The sequence below is a fragment of the Castor canadensis genome, chromosome X (genome assembly GCF_047511655.1).
Source record: "Castor canadensis chromosome X, mCasCan1.hap1v2, whole genome shotgun sequence".
Taxonomy (NCBI): Eukaryota; Metazoa; Chordata; class Mammalia; order Rodentia; family Castoridae; genus Castor; species Castor canadensis.
Genome location: NC_133405.1, coordinates 132,934,345 through 132,956,610, shown reverse-complemented (window position 1 = coordinate 132,956,610; position 22,266 = coordinate 132,934,345). Strand labels below are relative to the sequence as shown.

General features: G+C 40.5%; 1 protein-coding gene across 5 annotated transcripts in view; it reads left to right on the top strand.

Moving 5' to 3' along the window:
- The first annotated feature begins 470 nt into the window (after window positions 1-470).
- The window catches only part of Tlr8 (toll like receptor 8), a 30,915-nt gene continuing 9,119 nt past the window's right edge, over window positions 471-22,266 (top strand). Inside the window, exons 1-5 of one of the 5 annotated variants that reach the window (XM_074062604.1) lie at window positions 471-590; window positions 4,315-4,446; window positions 13,441-13,494; window positions 15,340-15,376; window positions 16,649-16,813. In XM_074062604.1, coding sequence (XP_073918705.1) covers window positions 16,676-16,813 — 138 coding nt within the window. In that variant the 5' untranslated portion in view covers window positions 471-590; window positions 4,315-4,446; window positions 13,441-13,494; window positions 15,340-15,376; window positions 16,649-16,675. Of the gene's footprint in view, window positions 591-4,314; window positions 4,447-13,440; window positions 13,495-15,339; window positions 15,377-16,648; window positions 16,814-17,022; window positions 17,172-22,266 lie in introns of those variants that run through there. The other 4 variants (XM_074062603.1, XM_074062602.1, XM_074062606.1 and 1 more) reach the window with 4 other exon arrangements.

Genomic DNA, 22,266 nt, shown 5'->3' with positions numbered 1-22,266 from the left:
CAGCTCTTGGAAATAGCTATATGAATAGTAATCTATATGTGCACATGTGTCTTAGTTATTTTTAGATTCATCCAATAGTATCTATATTAGGCTCAATATGAGTTCATACTGATGTCTCCACCTCTAATCTAGTACCACATGGTTCACTCCAGCATTATCTCTTGTATAAACTCCATCTTTGAACAAGCCCTTCTTGCTTCTCAACTCTATGAAGCTTTTGCCTCCCACCCTGGTCTTTACTCACTAGCAAGGAAGGCTAATGCTTAAAACCTAATAAGCTGTAAATGTTTCCAAATGACTGCAGACACAGGGCAACAGTCATACAGGACAGTCTTGCTTCATCAACCAGCCCAATGAACTGTGGCCCTTTGGTATCCGCTGCCATCCACAAGTCCCCTTGACCTGACTCTGGGTCTGAAGTTTAATCTTTCAGCAAATTTTTATTCCCTTCTCTGAAACATTTCCTCCCATGAAGCTCTGGGGCTTAGAGAAAACCAGAGCAGTACCCTCAAGCCTTGTTGCTCCCACATCCTGGTAGTGAGGAAAATTCCAGACACTGCCTGTTCCCAGGATTCCAGATGGACTGTGAGGTAAACATTCCCTCTCCTTGTGATTCTTAGAGTTTATCTGGTGGCTCTAAGCTTCTTCTGCTCCTAAGCTTCCCATGGTCCCACCTCTTCTCGGGGACCCAGCCAGCATCTTTTGCTGTTGGACTTCTCCCTCCAGCTCACCTTCTCCAGACCAAATCAGACATCCTGTCGAAGAAATGACAAAATACTAGTTTATGTGTTGTTTTCGTATAGTTTCTGTATTTAGAACTGGGCCGCAGCTTTTGAAACGGCTCCCTTTTGTCTGAGTTTGTTGAATCCTTCCCCCACAGACCAACACCAAGCAGTGACTATCTTGCAACCCATTTCTTGATTTGGGGAGGTAGGGCAAAGAGCATATGTGGAGTAGGGGGACTCGTGGGTAGAAACCATCGAATATTTGTGCCCTCTCCAAACTTAACCCCCAGCGCCCCAGTAGTAAGAGATTAAACCTTTAAGATTAGGCCATGAGAGCTCCCCACTCATGAATGGACTAGTGCCTTATAAAAAGGCTTGAGTTCTCCCCTTCCATCCTTTCCACCATGTGAGGACATGGCACCCCTACAGAGGATGTAGCAACAAGATGCCATCTTGGAAGTAGAGAGCAGCTCTCACAAGACACCAAATCTGCTAGTCCCTTAATTGTGGCCTTCCCAGCCTCCACAACTTTGAGAAAGAAATTTCTATTGTTTATAAATTATCCAGTCTGTGGTATTTTGTTATTATGACACAAGTAGACAAAGACAGGGACCCAGGAGTGAGGGAGGAAGAGAGAGAGGGCAGGAGCTGGGAATTGTGGGCATCAGTATGGGACTGTAAAAGAGATTATACCTGATTCCTGGGGTTGAATCTTGAAACTTAACACATCTGTGCCTGCCCTGGCCAGGGAAGGACAGACTGCTTGGAAGTGCTGAGGGAAGACACAGTGTGGCTCATAGACATGGGCCCATAGCATCTGTCTCTTCAGGAGCTCTGTATCTCCATTTAAAACCAGAACAAGATTCCATCAGATTTGCCCTTTGTATGCATTTCTTCATTCAGATCCTTTGCTTAAAATATATTAAATTTTAATGAAAAAATATTAGCATAAATTAATTGTTAAGGGGTTTCATTGTGAATTTTACATACATGCTCATGATGTACTTTGATCAAATTCACCTTGGCAATATCACTCTTTCTTAACTCCTCTCTTGCCTCCCCCCTTGTTTTTAGCAATTTTTGTGGGTTTCATTATGATATACTTAAAATATATTTCCTTTACATGACTCTTTCCACTTCAGCTGTTTCTATATTTAGCATTGATTTCTTTTTTCTTTTCTATGACAAACAACTGATTCCAGGCATCTGGTGTTTACTTAGGTTTTGAGCCTTCTCCATGGTTCCATATTATTTCCATGTGCAGTACCTTGTGGTAGCCCAGACATGGGAAAGCCATCTGCTGCCTTACAAGTTTTCTAGTGATCCTTGACACTAGGTGAAAGGGCCATGGCCAAGGCTAGGTGAGGACCCTGAGAATGGTCTTCCAGGTCTCCTGCACGCAACAGCCAGAGAAGAGTCAAACCCACAACTGCAACAAGAGTACCAAGAAGAATGCCAACTACGCTTGTTGAATGCTTATTTTGTGCCAGGTACTTTTTTTTTTAACTGTTCCACAAATCTGAACACCTTTAATCCTCAAAACCACTATATAAGAAAGATACTATTATTCCTTTTTATCTCCATTTGAGAGACAAGAACACTGAGGCTCCAAGAGGCTCATGTGTTGGAGAATTGGGTTTCTAGGATGTGCATGTTGCCTGGCAGGAGAGACAAATGACAGGTCTTCTCCATTTGGAATTAAGATCTGTGTCAGTATGGATGGCTGGGGGGAAAAAAGGAAAGATTGGCCTAAGAGATGCCCAAGAGCTCTGTGCCTCACAGGGCAGGACAGGTAGAGTGGGATTATGTGACCATTTTGCACATGGAAGCTCTGGTTTACAGATCCTTGCCTGCCCTGCTATTGATTCTGCTTTCTTTTTCCTCTTTCATGGCTCTGGATAGGATGGGAGAAAGTGCAGACTCATTCACTGTGAACAATTAGCTCATTTTTATGAGTTAGCTGTATGTGTACATATGCACATATGTATGTATAAAACAAAAAGCATGTTTTTTAAGGTCCCAATTGACTGTTCTATAATTTGGCTGGCATTTGTGGCTTAGAGACCCGGATATGAGAATACAGCTCTTCTAGAAAGGCTGACAAACTCTAACCCCAAGAAACTTTGCTCAGTACAATAGTACTTTATTTCTGAAGAAATGTTTCAAGGGAAACCAAGATACTGAAAAGTAGCCTTTGAGATGAGGTCTTTGAACTCACCACCACAAAGATTTTTGGTTAACTCATGACTGTCCAGGCTGTACTCTCTGATGTCATGGGAATTGCTTCCCAAACCATGTACCAGATGTTGACTGAGTTGCCTCAGGACTGACCTTTAGAGGTTAATCTAGGAATGGTCACCCAAGCCATTCTGTGACTTCTGAAAGGCATTATTGTTTACCAAGGCTCTCCATAGTAGGTATCTATATATACATATACATGAATGTCACCCCAGTCCACTCTGTCCCCCAGTGGAGTTTCCTCTCATTCAGGGGCTGTAATGCAAGACAAAAAACATTACTTTCCATTCCAAACATTTCTTTGGCTAGTGGTCAGCAAATTTTTTTCTGCAAAATGTAAAATGTCAGATAATAAACATTTTAGTCTTTCCAGACCAAGAGTCAAGTTTCTGATATTACATAGGTTAGTAGATAGTAAAAGGAAAACAAATTTGCACAATTATTTACTTTATGAAATTATAAATACAATAATAATTGAGGGCAGTTTTTGTAATATTTGTCTAATAATGAGAAATATAGAATTACTTTTGAGGATAATAGCATTTTGATTAATTGGAGTCTGATGTTAGTGTTCCTTTTCATCAAATCAATTGCAAGTGTTCATCTATAAAATTTCCTCTGGGCCAGATTTGGCTCAAAGATTGCAGTTTGCTGACTCCTACTCTCTAGTAACCCTTTTAAGGCCCCTGTTGAAAGCTTCACTTATCAGATCAAATCAGGAAAAGGGAAATTTCCAGCCTCCTTGGTGTTCATTTCCCAGTTATTCAGTCATTATCCAATGGGCATTTATTGAGCTCATACTATAGCCAGGTGCTAGGTGAAGGACGAGTTCAACCAAGGGAAGGATACCTCTTGGCAGCCACAGCCTGGTGGGTGACCCACACCCACCAGGAAATGTGTGGATGAAAACTGAATCAATGCTCATGTTATTTATCTACATCTGAGAGTTACACAACCAAAGATGAGTTTGGGAAATCCTGAATTCAGGATAAATTTATGATAAAGATTTTTTAAAAAGAATACACTGAAGTTTTCTTCTTAGAATGAAAAGTTTCCCCATTTTCTCCCAATCCTGCTCTCTAGAACTAACTGGTATGAAGATTTGGGTAAGGATTTTCACATCCACTCCCTCCCCCACATGCCCACACCCATGTACACACAAGATACACACCAACTCACAAAAATATGCTGTATATATTTGGCTTGGGTTATATTTAAATCATTTTATAAATGACTTTTTCCCCAATTTCAGTTTCGAAATTTTAAAGCACAGTCAATAAATGATTTGGCAACAGTTAAGAAATCACAAGTTCCTTTCTTCTTGAATAAACTTCTGCAAACTGTGTGCTAGGTTCCGCTGATGGTAACACGACCTGTTTCAGGAAGTTCACCAGCACCTCCTCTCCACACACCTACCACGCAGAGGGGACTGCCACAGCCAGTCGTGGAATGAGAAGTTAGAAGGGACCTCGGCAGGAAAGGGGTAAGCTATGTCTGTTCTTGTAGCAAAGCTTTAAAAAAATAGGATTTCTTACTCAGAAATCTGGGTGGGGGAGACCACTGGTGTGATAAGTAATAAGTGGCCGGGTGCCAGTGGCTCACACTTGTAATGCTAGGCAGTGATCAGAAGGATCACAGTTCAAAGCCAGCCAGATTCTATCTTGAAAATGCTCAATACAAAAAAGGGCCGGTAGAGTGGCTCAAGTGGTGTAATGTCTACCTAGCAAGTGTGAGGCTCTGAGTTCAAAGCCTAGTACCACCAAAAAAAAAAAAGAGTAATAAATGGGCAAATAAGTATAAAAAGATTAAAGATTATAGCAAGACAAAATGTAGGCAGAGACTTGGTGCTCTTTTTAATTCATGTGGATGTTAGAAGAAAGTAATTAGAGAGTAAATTTTGAAAATCAAATGCAGTGATAATCTAATCATTTTGAAGAGGAAAAGAAAGAAATTCCAAGATAGAAATTGGGCTGGTTCTGTTAGAGGCAATATTATCTGATAAAAAACAGAGTTGGGGAGAAGTGGGAGACAAAAGTGTTTCCTCTGCTATTCTTTTAGAAAAAGACAAATTCTGACCCTTCACATACATGAATGAGTCGCTAGAGCCTAGCAAAGACAGCTTAACACAACTACTAAAAGCTTAAATTTCAACATCAATTGCTACTTTTGTGGCTTAGAATTCTAAAGTAACATGTTAATACTTCCATAATTCTTGTTCTATAGTGTCTAGACATAGCAGGTGGTCTGTTTTGTTATTGTCAAAAACTATCAGATTGAAAGACCAACTTGGAAGTCTTTTTAAATGATAGTTTTTCTAGAAAATTCAATGAGCTTTAAGAAAAATTGAAAAATTCAGTTTCAAGAGAATCTTATCCAAATTTCACCACATATTTTTTCTAGTAATTTATTAAAGTCCTTGGAGCCATTTTGACAACAGTTTAGCGGATATTTAATTTTTTGAAGTTAATTTTTACACTCACTTCATGTCCATTATGGATCTTGAAGGTCAATTAATTCTGCGCTAAAATTTTATGATTTTTTTTTTACGGAATGACTGCAGTGGTCCTTATGGGATCGAGCCAGTTAGGGCAATGACACATATGAAATTGTGGTTGAAATTGTTCACTTTCTAGTTGATTAATTGCTATGATAGCCAATATAGTTTATCATAAAAAAGTAGAAGTACCAGTGGCTCATGCTTGTAATCCTAGCTCCTTGGGAGGATTGTGGTTCCAGGCCAACCTGGGCAAATATCTCATGAGACCCTATCTCCAAAATAACCAGAGCAAACATGGGTCACACACTAAGGGGAGAATGCTTACAGGAGGAATAGGGAAAGGGAAGGAAACCTGAAAGTGTTTGATGTGCCCACTGTAGAGGAGCAAATAAAGTAATCTTAAACTGACAGAGGCCACTATGGGAAGGTGACTGGGAAGTAGTGAAGAGGTCAGGTAGAGATGAACCAATTCGGATTGTAATACACATGTGCAGGAAAGCAATGCTAGGAATCTCTCTGTATACCTATCTTTATCTCAAGCTAGCAAAAATGCTATGTATTTCTTATTATCTCTCATGTTTTCTCTTCAACAAAATTGGAGTAGACAGCAGAACAGGTTCTGCCTGGAAGTGAGGGAGGAGTGGGGAGGGGGTGGGTTGCAGGGGACAGGGGAGAGAAGTGGCTCAAACAATGTATACACATATGAATAAATGGATAAACAATAAAAAAAAAAACCCAGAGCAAAATGAACTGTAGGTATGGCTTAAGCAGTAGAGCACCTGCTTTGCAAACATGAAGCCCTGAGTTAAGACCCCAGTCCCACCAAAAAAAGAAAGTAGAATATAGAATAATAATGGAATCAAATTAAAGCCTGTAAAAATGTCCTCCTCACTCCCATTGGTGGCAGATGGGGATCAAGGACCTATTGGTACACAATAGAATCACAGGGAGAACTTTAAAAAGTCTTGCTGCTCAGGCTGAGTCCCCAAACACATGAAATTAGAATTTGTGGAAGTGGTCTGGCATTTGTAGCTTTTGAATTTTCTAGCTATCTCCAATGTGCAGCCAAGGTTAGGAACCATTGTTTCTGACTGACTGACACGTGAATTTTTTTGGTCTTTTAATTAAAGAGTGCAATTTTTCCCTGGAAGTAGGGGAGAAGACTCTGGGAATGCCTGAAGCTTACTTATTAGCCATCTTGGTTTGATTTCAGAAAACAAAATGGAATTCCCAGATAGGACTTGAAGTGGTGATACACACCTGTAATCTCAAAGCTTTGGGAGGCTGAGTTGGGAAGCTGAGACAGGAAGATTCAAAGTTCAAGGTCAGCCCAGGCTACATAGGAAGACCCTGTCTCAAAAAACAACAACAAAAAGCCCATGGGCTGGGAATGTAGCTCAGTGGTACAGTGCTTGCCTAATATGTGCAAAGCCCTGAGTTTGATCTCCAGTGCTGCCAGAAAACAAGAAGCAAAAACGTTTTGTCTAGAAACTCTAGGAATACTTATCTGACAAGCTGAGGCAGTGGAGGAGGGTGGGGGAAGTGGATGGAGTTCATTGTGCTTTACCACTGATCCTCATCCTTCATGTTAATAATCCTAAAAACTGCAGAATTGATGAGAGAGAAGGCAGTCCCAGAGGAAGCCCCAGACTCATGGATAATCTCTGAAGTGCATCTTAGTGACATCTTCAGGGTCCAGTGGAGGGATCATTACCCCAAAGGAATGTCCTTTAGTTTCAGCCAAGTGATAAAATGGAGTTGAAGGATTTGTTATTTTTAAACTATTAGTTCCAATGTGTGACTATTCAGAGCCAGAAAGAGGTAGTACATTTAGATGCAGAACCTGGAGTTCTGGGTGGGCACTGGCAAATATGGCTGTGCTGACTTTTCAGATGGTTACAAAGAAGAGCTGGTTGATGCCTCCATCCACACTCACTGTTGTTCTATGGAATGTCAGAGAATCTGGAAGTCTTCTCTGGCAGCTTAGTCAGTGTAGAAAGGCAAGTTGGAAAATCTTCCCTCAGCATTTGAATCATGTAGGTTCGAGATATGGCTATAATATCTCTGCTCATCATTGAAGCCAGATCATTGTCAACTAGCCCCTTGCTTCCAGTCCCTCTAATTCACTAACTACTCAGGAAGATCTAGGCTGCCTGTCAGCTTTGTACCTATCGTCCGAGTGACCTTGGGTAAATGAAGCTCTGAGAGCATCAGGCTCTACGTCCAGCAAGCACAGGCTTGTTGATGCCAGTCCCTCCTTGATTTTCATGAGAATTAAATGAGCAAATACATGACTTGTACCTGCCCCTGTGTTTACTTCATGGTAAAGCACTCAACAAATGCACCTTACCACAAACCGGAGATCCAAATGGCCTAATTTTCATATCTTCATGCATGTAAGATGAGGACCCATCTATCCAGTGATAGGTGCATTTAATACCATTGTGTTTTCTTTTGTCTTCCAAGTCTGTTTGTGACTCTTTCAAGTTTAGAATGGACGAAATAAAGTATCTACTATTAATTGTAAATTTTGTCTTAGAAGACAAATCCTAGCTCCCTAACTATTTCTTAATTAATTTACTGTCTTATGACTCAGTGGTCAACAGTGTCATCTGCAAATGAATCAGAGTTCCTTAAAAATTAGAAATAATTTCAGTCTGGTGAAATTTCAGTTCTGGTTGAATCTTGCATGGTGCCAAAACAGTTAAATAATTCAATTGGGGAAATTCATCATATATAATGGTCAGCAGGTTTTCTGGACACTTTAGAGTTATGGTACATCAGCAGCACCTTCCCCAGACAGGTGTGCAGCTGGGAAGATGGTCTGAGGCAAATCATACCTCCTCAGAGGGAAATCAAACGTATCTGTTTTGTTTTTGGTTTTGGTTTGTAGTGCTGGGGATGGAACCAGGGCCTTGTGCATACTAGGCAAGCACTCTATCAATCAGCTGCAGCCCCAGCTCTTGTTTTATTGAGACAGGGTCTCTCTAGGAAGCTTAGCCTGGCCTTGAATTCGCTATATATCCCAGGCTAACTTCCAACTCTCTATCCTTCTGTCTCCAAACCCATCTTGTCTTGTTAAAAAAATTTTATTACCAGATTATTGTTGTACTGGGGGGTACATTGTGACATTTACAAAAATTCTTATAATATAGCATAGTTGAATTCATCCCCTCCATCAGTCTTCTCTAAACCTCCCTCCCCCATTCCTGGAATAGTTTCAACAAGTCTCATTTTTCCATTTTCATACATGAGTACAGAATATTTCCACTATATTCATCCTCCTACACCCTTTCCTTATATGCTCCCCTTTTCCACCAACTTATTTTAAAAGAAGCCTTGAAGAGGGAGAAGAGAGTCATCTTTGCAAAATGGCTACCTGCATTTCAGGAAGGGATGGGAACAGATAATACATGGTGTTGTCCTGGACAAGACTCAGGGCCCTGCCTAGACCACCTGCACTGTGGCTTGCTTGAGGTTCATTGCAGCCTCACCTGGGGATGCTGCTACATGGGTGTCCACACACCTAGTCTCTCCTTGCCTTCAGCCTGCCCACAAGCAGGTATAAGGGTGGCCCCTCAGCTCACTGTCACCCACAGATAAGACCCACATTCTGAGCTGCTCTTCAAACTGCACCGGTGGTTTCAAATGGTGCATTAGGTTCCATTGAGAGGGAAGATTTGGGTGAGGGCTGACAGAGGTGGTTTTCCTTGTGCTATTTGGCTCCTTCAGACTCTTGAAGGACAAGATTCACAGGCTGTGTACCATGGAGTCAACCAATGAGTGGATTATGCACAGAAAATAGAAAACCTGCTGTAAGATGGCTCCTTCAGAAGCAACAACTGTATTTGGCAGAGAGGGGGGAAGTTAGGCACATTTCTTTCTTTTTTTTCATGATGCATACATTTTCTTTAAATAAATGGTTTCTGTTTTTCTCTGGGTGCCCTACGGCAACGCCCAGTGACAGCTGGAGCCAGCAGCCCTGGTCACCCTTCTCAGGAAGCTCTAAACAGTAAGCTCATGGGTATGTCCAGACCCTTGGTGGGCAGAGATAATTGTCCTGGAATGGGTTCTACTGAGCAACTCTTACCTACTCTCTGCTCATTAGTGTTTGACGGCTGCTACAACAAAGTGCCACAAACTTGATGGCTAAAACAGCAGAAAATTATTCTATCAGTTCTGAAAGCCAAAAGTCAGAAATCAAGGTATTGTCAACAGGGTTGGATCCTTGTGGGGCTTGGGAGAGAAAAATCTGTTTCCTGCCCCGCTTGTAGTTTCTGGTGGTTGCTGGCAGTCTTTGGTGTTCTCTAACTTCTGCCTCTCCTCATGTCACTTTCTTCCCTGTGTGTGTCTGTGCCCAAATTCCTAACTTATAAGGAGACCAGTGATTGGATTAGAGCCCTCCTTCAGCCAGTCTGACCTTGTTTCAACCTGATTATGTTAGCAAAGTCCAAAGGTAACATGCACAGGTATTGGGGAGGGGGTAGGCCTTTGGCTTATCTTCTGGACACAAGTCAACCTGCAACTCTGTCCTTTTTAGATCCACTGTTCTGCCGCTTCCACTCAATCCTGGTCCCAATCCTGGTGCCTGACACTTCAGCAGCTCCCAAGCTAGTACCTATCTTCTAGTTAGTATCTCCTTCTTATCTTAACTAGTCTCCTGGGGCCTGATATGAGCTCTTTATCAAAAACCAGGGCAGACTTCTCTTTAGGCACAGAAGACCCAGGGCTTAGGCATCATGATACTTTAAGAAAAGATTTTAATTTATTTTAAAGCCATGAAAATAATGAATACAATCCAGCCTTGATATAGTGAGCAAACTATGTTAAAACCAGACAGACATGCTTGTGTCTTTCCACAATGTCAGAATTTATTGAATAACAACTTCACAAGCTACATCAGTTTCTTTGGTGTTAATTTGCCAAGTAATACTGATGTCACTTGATAGCCTAGGCTATTGGTAATACCATATTACAGTCTTAATTATTAATATTAACTGTCAGATTGCGCATTACACTCCACATAATAACAATATCTAGGAACTTCAAGCACAGAACTGTTCAAGGTAGAGTTGTCAAATGCAGGTCCAGTTGGCAGGTCATTCTCGTGTCAGTTTGAAGTGGGCAGTGTGTCACAGACAGGAGAAACTGAGCTTGAGCTAGAGTCCAGGGGACAAAGACAGAGGTCCTTCACTTTGGCAATTTTCCTGGATAAGATTCATGATGAGTTGACCTGGTGATGGGGTCAGTGAACCTGCCACACCTCAGTCCCAGGTGAGAGGGTTATATCTGGTGTGATTGATAAGTTCATGTGTCTAGGGTTTTTGACATGATTTGATATATTTGAAGATGTAATTATTCATGGGCACAAATAAATTGTCAGTTTGTGCCTCATGGTGGGCTGACAGATGGTAATTGTTTATGTGTATAAACAAGATGTAGACTCATTCTGTTTGGGCACTTGTATTCAAAATGAAAACTATTGCTTCATAAAATGCAGTAAGTCAAAGTTAGGCATAGCCTTTAAGCTGCTGTTTTATACAACATAAAGTAACCCAAGCAGGTACAGCCTGTTCTCCTCACTGGATTGTATTGGTCTTTATGCCAATACAGTCATGAAATACAGTTTTTACTTTTTTATGGAGGGAGGGGCCCAAGAAGGCCAAAATGCCTCCAGCTCACTAAAGTTATCAAGACTTGGCTCTGTTGACCTTCCTTTCTTTCTTTCCTTCTTCCTTCCTTCCTTCCTTCCTTGCTCCCTTACTTTCTTTCTTCTCTCTCTCACCCCTCCCCGCCTTTCTCTTTCTCCCTCTCCCTCCCTCTCTTTCTTCCTTTTTTCTTTTTAGCAGTATTGGAGTTTGAATTGAGGGCCTTGTGCTGGTTAAGCATGTGCTCTATGACTTGAGCCATGCCTCCAGCACCACATTCTGTTTTCTGGTTTAGTGGCTATGCCAAACTAAATTTAGAAATTCTTACTGTGTCACCAATGAAGAAGACAGAAGAATTGAGTCACAATTCCTTATATGAAATATGGTACATACATAGTATATTATAAAACACTCCCAATGGCTCTGAGTCAATCCCATTAGTGGTCGCCATAGGGATATTTCTAGAGTGTAACAAGAATGTCCACGTGAAGTGGAGAAAGAATGATTATAGTATCCATATGTCCCTTTGGATCAACTTTTGCTGCCAAATAAGTTACGAAAAACAAAACAAGAAAACTTTCGGGTACTCAGACCTTTTAGCAGTTCAAATTGGAGAGAGATGATCAAGACTCCGTGCAAAACAGGATTAAGAAAAGAAACCATTCACCACTGTCCTGGGGACCACAAGATCTCATTCTACCAACAGCTCTTCCTCTGCTTGTTTTCTTTTTGCTTGGTGTCATGTTTTTCATGCTGGAGAGAATCCTCAGGTGCCTGGTGCTGGCCCTTTTGTAGCAACAGTGCGGTACCACAGGGCTGACTAGAAGCTCCAACTGTAAGGATGGATTTCCCACCTGACGGGTCTTGCCATTGGATAAACAGACATGAGTCTGTTTATCGGCTAGGCTGTACCCAATGCAATCCAGAGATCTTTTCTCTTGGGCAAGGCAAGGACTGGGGAAGGTGGGGAGGCATTTGCTTCAGGTGCAAAATTTAAAGGTGGGGAGGGGGAGTCAAGAAACTCAATAATCAAGATAAGTAATCTTTTAATGCTATAATTAAAAAAACAAGTCAGGTTGAGTGTGGTGATGCTCATCTGTAATCCTAGTGCTTTGGAGGATAAGCCATAGGGATGGGAAGTTTGAGAAGCCAGCCTGGGCTACATGGTGAGTTCCAGGACAGTCTGAGCTATATAGCAGACCATGTTTCAAAAAACAAAAACCAAACAAACAACCAACCAGACAACAAACCAGCAAGCTACATCCCACAGACAAGATGCCTGGTTTAGTAAACAGAGTTCTATTGGAACCAGAACCAGGCTGAGGGAGAGGCAAATGATAGAGTGTCTTGCATGTACAAGGTCAAATCTTGTCTTTATTTAAAATGCTGACCTTTTGTTCATCGGGAATTTTAATTTTTTAAAATAATATTCATCTTGATGACTAAATTTTTGGTGTTCCCTTATATTTGCACTCAGGATATGTGCTTCACTAGCCTCATCCTGGTCCCGGCCCTGCCACCTTGCCTGTCTATTTTTCCAAAGCAAGGTCATCTGATGACCTGTTAAAGTGGATGTCCATAGCCAGGCAGATGCCAGAGTTCCCAGAGCCAAGACAGGGAAGAGGATGGGTTCCTGAACTCCATGTACGACCATCTTTTTTTTTAATTTCTTTTATTCATATGTGCATACAATGTTTGGGTCATTTCTCCCCCTTCCCCCTACCCCCTCTCTTTCCCCCAACCCCTTCCCTCTCCCCCTCACCCCCTTGCTACCAGGCAGAAACTATTTTTCCCTTATCTCTAATTTTGTTGAAGAGAGGGTATAAGCAGTAATAGGAAAGACCAAGGGTTTTTGCTAGTTGAGATAAGGATAGCTATACAGGGAGTTTACTTGCATTGCTTTCCTGTTCATATGTGTTACCTTCTAAATTAATTCTTCTCAAACTAACCTTTTCTCTAGTTCCTGGTTCCCTTCTCCTATTGGCCTCTGTTGCTTTAAAGTATCTGCATTAGTTCCTTTGCATTGAGGACCTCAAACGATATCTTGGTTTTTTTTGGGTTTCTCACCTATCCTCATACCTCCCTTGTGTGCCCTCACCTCATCATGTGATCAAAGTTCAATTTCCTTGTTGTGTTTGCCCTTGATCTAATATCTGCATATGAGGGAGAACATACTATTTTTGGTCTTCTGGGCCTGGCTAACCTTGCTTAGGATGATGTTCTCCAGTTCCATCCATTTACCTGCAAATGATAAGATTTCATTCTTCTTCATGGCTGAGTAGTATTCCATTGTGTACAGAGCATCTTAACTCTTTAGTTTTCTCTCTGGCAGCTCACCTCGGCCTCCATCTGTGCTCAAGGTTCTCAGAATTCACCTTTAAAGAGAGTAAGTCTTGGTGATGGATCAGGGGAGGGGGGTGTCTAACTTCTCAAGCAGACTCTCAGCCAATTCACTGTCCAGCTGCAGCTGACCAGCGCCTTCCAAGGTGCTTACTGCCTTCAGCTCCTGCACCTCCCAGGGTTCTGTGGCAAACTGACCCTAGGGCTTCAGCCTCCTCTACTCATCGGCCTTCTTTCTATCTTCCTAAACTTCCTGTGATTCTCTCTCTCTCTCTCTCTCTCTCTCTCTTTCACACACACACACACACACACACACACACACACACACACACACACACCCCTTTTATTACTGTTTTGGGACAGGGATGGTCTTGAACTCACAATCCACCAGACTCAGCCTCCCAAGCGCTGGAATTAGCATGTGTCACCTCGCCCAGCTTTGTTGTTTTCTTATACTTTCTTTGAGCTTGTGGGGTTCTACTCCTTTGCTGTTGGTGTAGTGTGAGCATTCAACTGTCATGTGCAACCAACAGAAATCTCTCTCTCTCTCTCTCTCTCTCCCCCTTCCCTCTCTCTTCCTGTCTCTCTCTCTTACCCTATTTTGTTTACATCATTGCACCCTTTTTCTCTACTTTATTTGCATCATTTCCATTTCCCTGTTTTATTTGCATAGCTGCCATTTCACTTTTGCCAGGCTGGATGGTTTTTACCACTACAGTGAGAGTGAATTTGTGGCTCAGTGGTACAGTGCTTGCCTAACACACTAGGGATTCCATCCCCAACACTGCAAGAAAAAAAAGGAGAGAGGGAGGGAGGGAGGAAGGGAGGGAGGAGAGAGAGAAAGAGAGAGAGAGAAAGAGAAATTGAGAAAGAATTCTCCTTCTTATGTGGGATCAGAATTTCTTTTGGATCAACTTCTGGTAGTCTTGGCATGGGTGTGCTGAAAGGAAGAATCTAACTGAGGAAATTCTCACTGGGCCTTTGGGCTTTCCTCTCTAAGATCCGGATAGATGGTGTGAGTTAGGTTTCACTCTACAGGATGATATTACATGGCACTCCTGGGAACTTCAGCTGAGAACCCTGGGAAAAGAGCATTAGAAATCTACTCAGACTCTTTGAGGTCCTGCATGGGATGCAGAAACTTGAACAATCAAGGATTTCTTTTCATCTTCTCTGCTAGCACCTGCTCACCATTTTCCACTGTTCCTACTCATGTACTTTTCAGTCTTAGATTATTTGGAATTTGTCAAATCATGTTCTTTTTCTCTGGAATGTTCTGTTCAATTTCCATGACTCACAATTTACATTAAATTACTTTAGACTCTCTGGGAGGACATTTTCATCCTGAAAGAACTTGGACTCTCAGTCTCCTCTCTTGGTCTCTAGTGACCTCTAGAGGTTTTTCTCCTCAGTTGCTCTGCTTTAGATGAAATAGAAAATTCGATTTGAAATAAAATGTGGAGACCTTAATTGGAAGCTAGTGAGGCCATGCAGGATAGCCCCTGCCCTCTGAACTCCCTGAAGTATTCACCTTAAGATGTCTTACCTACCAATAATGCTGTATTTAGTATGCAAAGGAAAGGATGTGGAATGTGGCCTCACCCTGACATGTTCCCCATGGGCCTCTATAGAAATCAATTTTAAAAATTAATTTGTAGTTTAAATGTTATAATGGGAATCTGGCAAACACTACTTAAGTCAGTTGATCAAGGTGCACATCAATGGGGAAAGTGAAATTGACAGCATGTACTCTTGGTACTAGAATGGCACTTCGCCTCTGTGGTCTTCTTCCGAAACCCCATAACCCCAGTCTAATCATGACAAAAAATCAGACAAGTCCTATTGAGGGGCATTCTGCAGAACCATCCTCCTTCCATCTTTTTCTCCATAGTACCTTCCACCATCTAACTGTCATGGACACTAAGTAGGTAAGTATTTTCATCTGTTTTGTTCATTCCTGCATCCCCAGAGTGTAAACTTCCTGAAATAAAATATATGCACAATAAATATTTGTCCAAAGAATGAATGAATGTAGAATGGTCTTATACTTTTCAATTGCTGCACAGTATTTGTTCCATTGTAGGAATCAGCCAGACCTCTACTGGTGAGCATTTAGGTTATTTCCAGTCTTGAAGTGCTAACAGCCTTGCATTCAACATCCTTGCATGGAGTCACTTACATATGCAAGGATAGGTCTTTAGGATCTACTTCTAGCATGAAAATTATTGACTCTAAGTACATGTCTCCAGTTTGGGGGGGTGTTGTTGTTTGAGGTGCTGGTGGTTGAACGCAGGGTCTTGGCACTTGCTAGGCAGGTGCTCTACCACTTGAGTCATGCCTCCAGCCATGTTTCTAGTTTTGATAGGTATAAAAAGTGCTTTTGCCATGCTCTGGTGGCTCATGCCTATAATCCTAGCTACTCGGGAGGCAGAGATCAGGAAAACTGTGGTTCAAAGCCAGCTCTGGAAAATAGTTCATGAGATCCTATCTCAAAAAACCCATCACAAGAAAGGATTGGTGGAGTGGCTCAAGGTGTAAGGGCCTGAGTTCAAGCCCCAGTAGCACAAAAAAAAGAGTGCTGTCCATCTAAGAAGTGGTACTAATTTGAACTCTACTAGCAAAATATGAGAGTACCTGTTTCCCATTATCCTCTCCTACACAATGGAACCAGTTAAAATGGTATTGCAGTGTAATTTTTTTCTCTGTTTAAGGAGCAGTGATAAAGGAGAATGATGGAGGGGGTGAATTCAACTATAAATGTCACAGCACACCCCCAGTACAACAATAATATACTAATAAAAAATAAAAGAGTTACTTATACTTCCTTTTCACGTGAACCATGTTAGTACACTTTTGCCCATTTTTCTATTGGGCTATTTGTCTTCTTATTAATACATGCAAAGTCTCTACATATTAAATATGTATTAAATATAAATGAACTGATAAAACAAGCCAGAGAGTCTAGAAATAGATTCAAATACACAAGAAGGAGTACAGGATACAGTGAACATATCAAATCACTGAGCAAAGATTATTCAGTAAATGATGTTGGGCCAATTTATTCCATTCAGAAAATAATAATGCTGGGATACATCTCACATTTTATGTCTAAACAATTCCAGTAAGATAAGATATTTCAACATAGAAAAAGAAATCATAAAACTGCTAGGAAATAAATATGAGAAAATTGTTGTTTATAGAAGCAGAGCATGGATGATTGACTCTTTATGCCTAAAGCTGCCCTGAATGAACTCATTCTCACCCGTGGCTTCAACTGCATGACTCCCAAACTCAGTTCAGTCCTCCAGAAGAACTCTCTCCAACTTTCAGACCCGTCTATGCAACTGCCTACTGGACATTTCCAGGTGAATATCACAAACTCAACAAGTTAAATTTATTTAATAAGATCTCATTTCCCTCCCCCTGCAAGCAATCTTTTCTCATTGAATGGCACCCTTATCTCTCTAGACACACAGACCAGGACTCTGAAAGTCACTCTGAGTGCCTACCTCTCCTTTCCAACCCTCATCTCCCTTGTACATGCACTGCTGTGTCTCTTAAATTTGCTTCCTAGGTATCTCTGGAATCCATTTACTCTATGTCCATTGCCAGAAACCCAGTTCAAGCTACCACCATCTCACATCTGAAGTTCTGCACCATCTTGCCAGTGACCACTGCAGAATCAAGCATGCTACCATGTGGGAAGCAGAGTATGAGAAGCCTGTGAGGACAAAAGCACAGTTGTACTCAATAATCTGCAAGCTGAGTTTGGCACAACCCCAACCTCAGAATAGGGCAAGAGAAAGATGAAGAGCAGCTGCTTTTCCTTTTTTTTTTTATTTTTTTAATTTTTATTTATTTATTTATTTATTTTCATTTTTCTTTTATTATTCATATGTGCATACAAGGCTTGGTTCATTTCTCCCCCCTGCCCCCACCCCCTCCCTTACCACCCACTCCACCCCCTCCCGCTCCCCCCCCTCAATACCCAGCAGAAACTATTTTGCCCTTATCTCTAATTTTGTTGTAGAGAGAGTATAAGCAATAATAGGAAGGAACAAGGGGTTTTGCTGGTTGAGATAAGGATAGCTATACAGGGCATTGACTCACATTGATTTCCTGTGCGTGGGTGTTACCTTCTAGGTTAATTCTTTTTGATCTAACCTTTTCTCTAGTTCCTGGTCCCCTTTTCCTATTGGCCTCAGTTGCTTTAAGGTATCTGCTTTAGTTTCTCTGCATTAAGGGCAACAAATGCTAGCTAGTTTTTTAGGTGTCTTACCTATCCTCACCCCTCCCTTGTGTGCTCTCGCTTTTATCATGTGCTCATAGTCCAATCCCCTTGTTGTGTTTGCCCTTGATCTAATGTCCACATATGAGGGAGAACATACAATTTTTGGTCTTTTGGGCCAGGCTAACCTCACTCAGAATGATGTTCTCCAATTCCATCCATTTACCAGCGAATGATAACATTTCGTTCTTCTTCATGGCTGCATAAAATTCCATTGTATATAGATACCACATTTTCTTAATCCATTCGTCAGTGCTGGGGCATCTTGGCTGTTTCCATAACTTGGCTATTGTGAATAGTGCCGCAATAAACATGGATGTGCAGGAGCCTCTGGAGTAACAGTCTTTTGGGTATATCCCCAAGAGTGGTATTGCTGGATCAAATGGTAGATCGATGTCCAGCTTTTTAAGTAGCCTCCAAATTTTTTTCCAGAGTGGTTGTACTAGTCTACATTCCCACCAACAGTGTAAGAGGGTTCCTTTTTCCCCGCATCCTCGCCAACACCTGTTGTTGGTGGTGTTGCTGATGATGGCTATTCTAACAGGGGTGAGGTGGAATCTTAGTGTGGTTTTAATTTGCATTTCCTTTATTGCTAGAGATGGTGAGCATTTTTTCATGTGTTTTCTGGCCATTTGAATTTCTTCTTTTGAGAAAGTTCTGTTTAGTTCACATGCCCATTTCTTTATTGGTTCATTAGTTTTGGGAGAATTTAGTTTGTTAAGTTCCCTGTATATTCTGGTTATCAGTCCTTTGTCTGATGTATAATTGGCAAATATTTTCTCCCACTCTGTGGGTGTTCTCTTCAGTTTAGAGACCATTTCTTTTGATGAACAGAAGCTTTTTAGTTTTATGAGGTCCCATTTATCTATGCTATCTCTTAGTTGCTGTGCTGCTGGGGTTTCATTGAGAAAGTTCTTACCTATACCTACTAACTCCAGAGTATTTCCTACTCTTTCTTGTATCAACTTAAGAGTTTGGGGTCTGATATTCAGATCCTTGATCCATTTTGAGTTAATCTTGGTATAGGGTGATATACATGGATCTAGTTTCAGTTTTTTGCAGACTGCTAACCAGTTTTCCCAGCAGTTTTTGTTGAAGAGGCTGCTATTTCTCCATCGTATATTTTTAGCTCCTTTGTCAAAGATAAGTTGCTCATAGTTGTGTGGCTTCATATCTGGATCCTCTATTCTGTTCCACTGGTCTTCATGTCTGTTTTTGTGCCAGTACCATGCTGTTTTTATTGTTATTGCTTTGTAGTATAGTTTGAAGTCAGGTATCGTGATACCTCCTGCATTGTTCTTTTGACTGAGTATTGCCTTGGCTATTCGTGGCCTCTTGTGTTTCCATATAAATTTAACAGTAGATTTTTCAATCTCTTTAATGAATGTCATTGGAATTTTGATGGGAATTGCATTAAACATGTAGATTACTTTGGGGAGTATCGACATTTTTACTGTGTTGATTCTACCAATCCATGAGCATGGGAGATCTCTCCACTTTCTATAGTCTTCCTCAATCTCTTTCTTCAGAAGTGTATAGTTTTCCTTGTAGAGGTCTTTCACATCTTTTGTTAGGTTTACACCTAGGTATTTGATTTTGTTTGAGGCTATTGTAAATGGAATTGTTTTCATACATTCTTTTTCCGTTTGCTCATTGTTAGTGTATAGAAATGCTAATGATTTTTCTATGTTGATTTTATATCCTGCTACGTTGCTATAGCTATTGATGATGTCTAGAAGCTTCTGAGTAGAGTTTTTTGGGTCTTTAAGGTATAGGATCATGTCGTCTGCAAATAGGGATATTTTGACAGTTTCTTTACCTATTTGTATTCCTTTTATTCCTTCTTCTTGCCTAATTGCTCTGGCTAGGAATTCCAGTACTATGTTGAATAAGAGTGGAGATAGTGGGCATCCTTGTCTGGTTCCTGATTTTAGAGGGAATGGTTTTAATTTTTCTCCGTTAAGTATAATGCTGGCTGTAGGTTTGTCATATATAGCTTTTATAATGTTGAGGAACTTTCCTTCTATTCCTAGTTTTCTTAGAGCTTTTATCATGAAATGATGTTGGATCTTATCAAAGGCTTTTTCTGCATCTATTGAGATGATCAAGTGGTTTTTGTCTTTGCTTCTGTTAATGTGGTTTATTACGTTTATTGATTTTCATATGTTGAACCACCCCTGCATCCCTGGGATGAAGCCTACCTGGTCGTGGTGAATAATCTTTTTGATGTGTTGCTGAATTCGATTTGCCATTATTTTGTTGAGGATTTTTGCATCAATGTTCATTAAGGAGATTGGCCTATAGTTCTCCTTTTTGGAGGTGTCTTTGCCTGGTTTTGGGATAAGTGTAATACTGGCTTCATAAAATGTGTTTGGCAGTTTTCCTTCCCTTTCTATTTCGTGGAACAGTTTAAGGAGGGTTGGTATCAGTTCTTCTTTAAAGGTCTGATAGAATTCAGCAGAGAATCCATCAGGTCCTGGACTTTTCTTTTTGGGGAGACTCTTGATTGCTGCTTCAATTTCATTTTGTGTTATAGGTCTATTCAGGTGATTAATTTCCTCTTGGTTCAGTTTTGGATGATCATATGTATCTAGAAATCTGTCCATTTCTTTTAGATTTTCAAATTTATTTGAATATAGGTTCTCAAAGTAGTCTCTGATGATTTCCTGGACTTCCATGGTGTTTGTTGTTATCTCCCCTTTTGCATTCCTAATTCTACTAATTTGGGTTTTTTCTCTCCTCATTTTAGTCAGGTTTGCCAGGGGTCTATCGATCTTGTTTATTTTTTCAAAGAACCAACTTTTTGTTTCATTAATTCTTTGTATGGTTTTTTTGGTTTCTATTTCGTTGATTTCAGCTCTTATTTTTATTATTTCTCTCCTTCTATTTGTTTTGGGATTTGCTTGTTCTTGTTTTTCTAGGAGTTTGAGATGTATCATTAGGTCATTGATTTGGGATCTTTCAATCTTTTTAATATATGCACTCATGGCTATAAACTTTCCTCTCAAGACTGCCTTAGCTGTGTCCCATAGGTTCCGGTAGGTTGTGTTTTCATTTTCATTGACTTCCAGGAACTTTTTAATTTCCTCTTTTATTGCATCGATGATCCACTCTTCATTAAGTAATGAGTTATTTAGTTTCCAGCTGTTTGCATGTTTTTTGTCTTTACTTTTGTTGTTGAGTTCTACTTTTACTGCATTGTGGTCAGATAGTATGCATGGTATTATTTCTATTTTCTTATATTTGTTGAGGCTTGCTTTGTGCCCTAGGATATGATCTATTTTGGAGAAGGTTCCATGGGCTGCTGAGAAGAATGTATATTGTGTAGAGGTTGGATGAAATGTTCTGTAGACATCTACTAGGTCCACTTGATCTATTGCATATTTTAGATCTTGGATTTCTTTATTGAGTTTTTGTTTGGATGACCTATCTATTGATGATAATGGAGTGTTAAAGTCTCCCACAACCACTGTGTTGGCGTTTATATATGCTTTTAGGTCTTTCAGGGTATGTTTGATGAAATTGGGTGCGTTGACATTGGGTGCGTACAGATTGATGATTATTATTTCCTTTTGGTCTATTTCCCCTTTTATTAGTATGGAATGTCCTTCTTTATCTCGTTTGATCAATGTAGGTTTGAAGTCTACTTTGTCAGAGATAAGTATTGCTACTCCTGCTTGTTTTCGGGGGCCATTGGCTTGGTAAATCTTCTTCCAGCCTTTCATCCTAAGCATATGCTTATTTCTTTCATTGAGATGAGTCTCCTGTAAGCAACAAATTGTTGGATCTTCTTTTTTAATCCATTTTGTCAAACGGTGTCTTTTGATGGGTGAATTAAGTCCATTAACATTAAGTGTTAGTACTGATAGGTATGTGGTGATTCCTGCCATTTAGTTATCTTAGTTGTTTGAAGGTTTGATTGTGTGTACCTTACTTGATGTTACTCTCTACTGTCTTGCTTTTTTTTATCCTGTGGTTTGGTGCTGCCTGCCTTTTCATGGTTAAGTTGGGTGTCACTTTCTGTGTGCAGGATCCCTTGCAGAATCTTTTGTAATGGTGGCTTTGTGGTCACATATTGTTTTAGTTTCTGCTTATCATGGAAGACTTTTATTGTTCCATCTATTTTGAATGATAGCTTTGCTGGGTAGAGTATCCTGGGGTTGAAGTTATTTTCATTCAGTGCCCGGAAGATCTAACCCCACGCTCTTCTTGCTTTTAATGTTTCTGTTGAGAAGTCTGCTGTTATTTTGATGGGTTTACCTTTGTATGTTACTTGTTTTTTCTCTCTTACAGCCTTCAATATTCTTTCCTTAGTTTCTGTACTTGTTGTTTTAATGATGATATGTCGTGGAGTAGTTCTATTTTGATCTGGTCTGTTTGGTGTCCTGGAGGCCTCTTGCATTTGTATGGGAATATCTTTCTCTAGATTTGGGAAATTTTCTGTTATTATTTTGTTGAATATATTACGCATTCCCTTCGCTTGCACCTCTTCTCCTTCTTCGATGCCCATGATTCTCAAGTTTGGTCTTT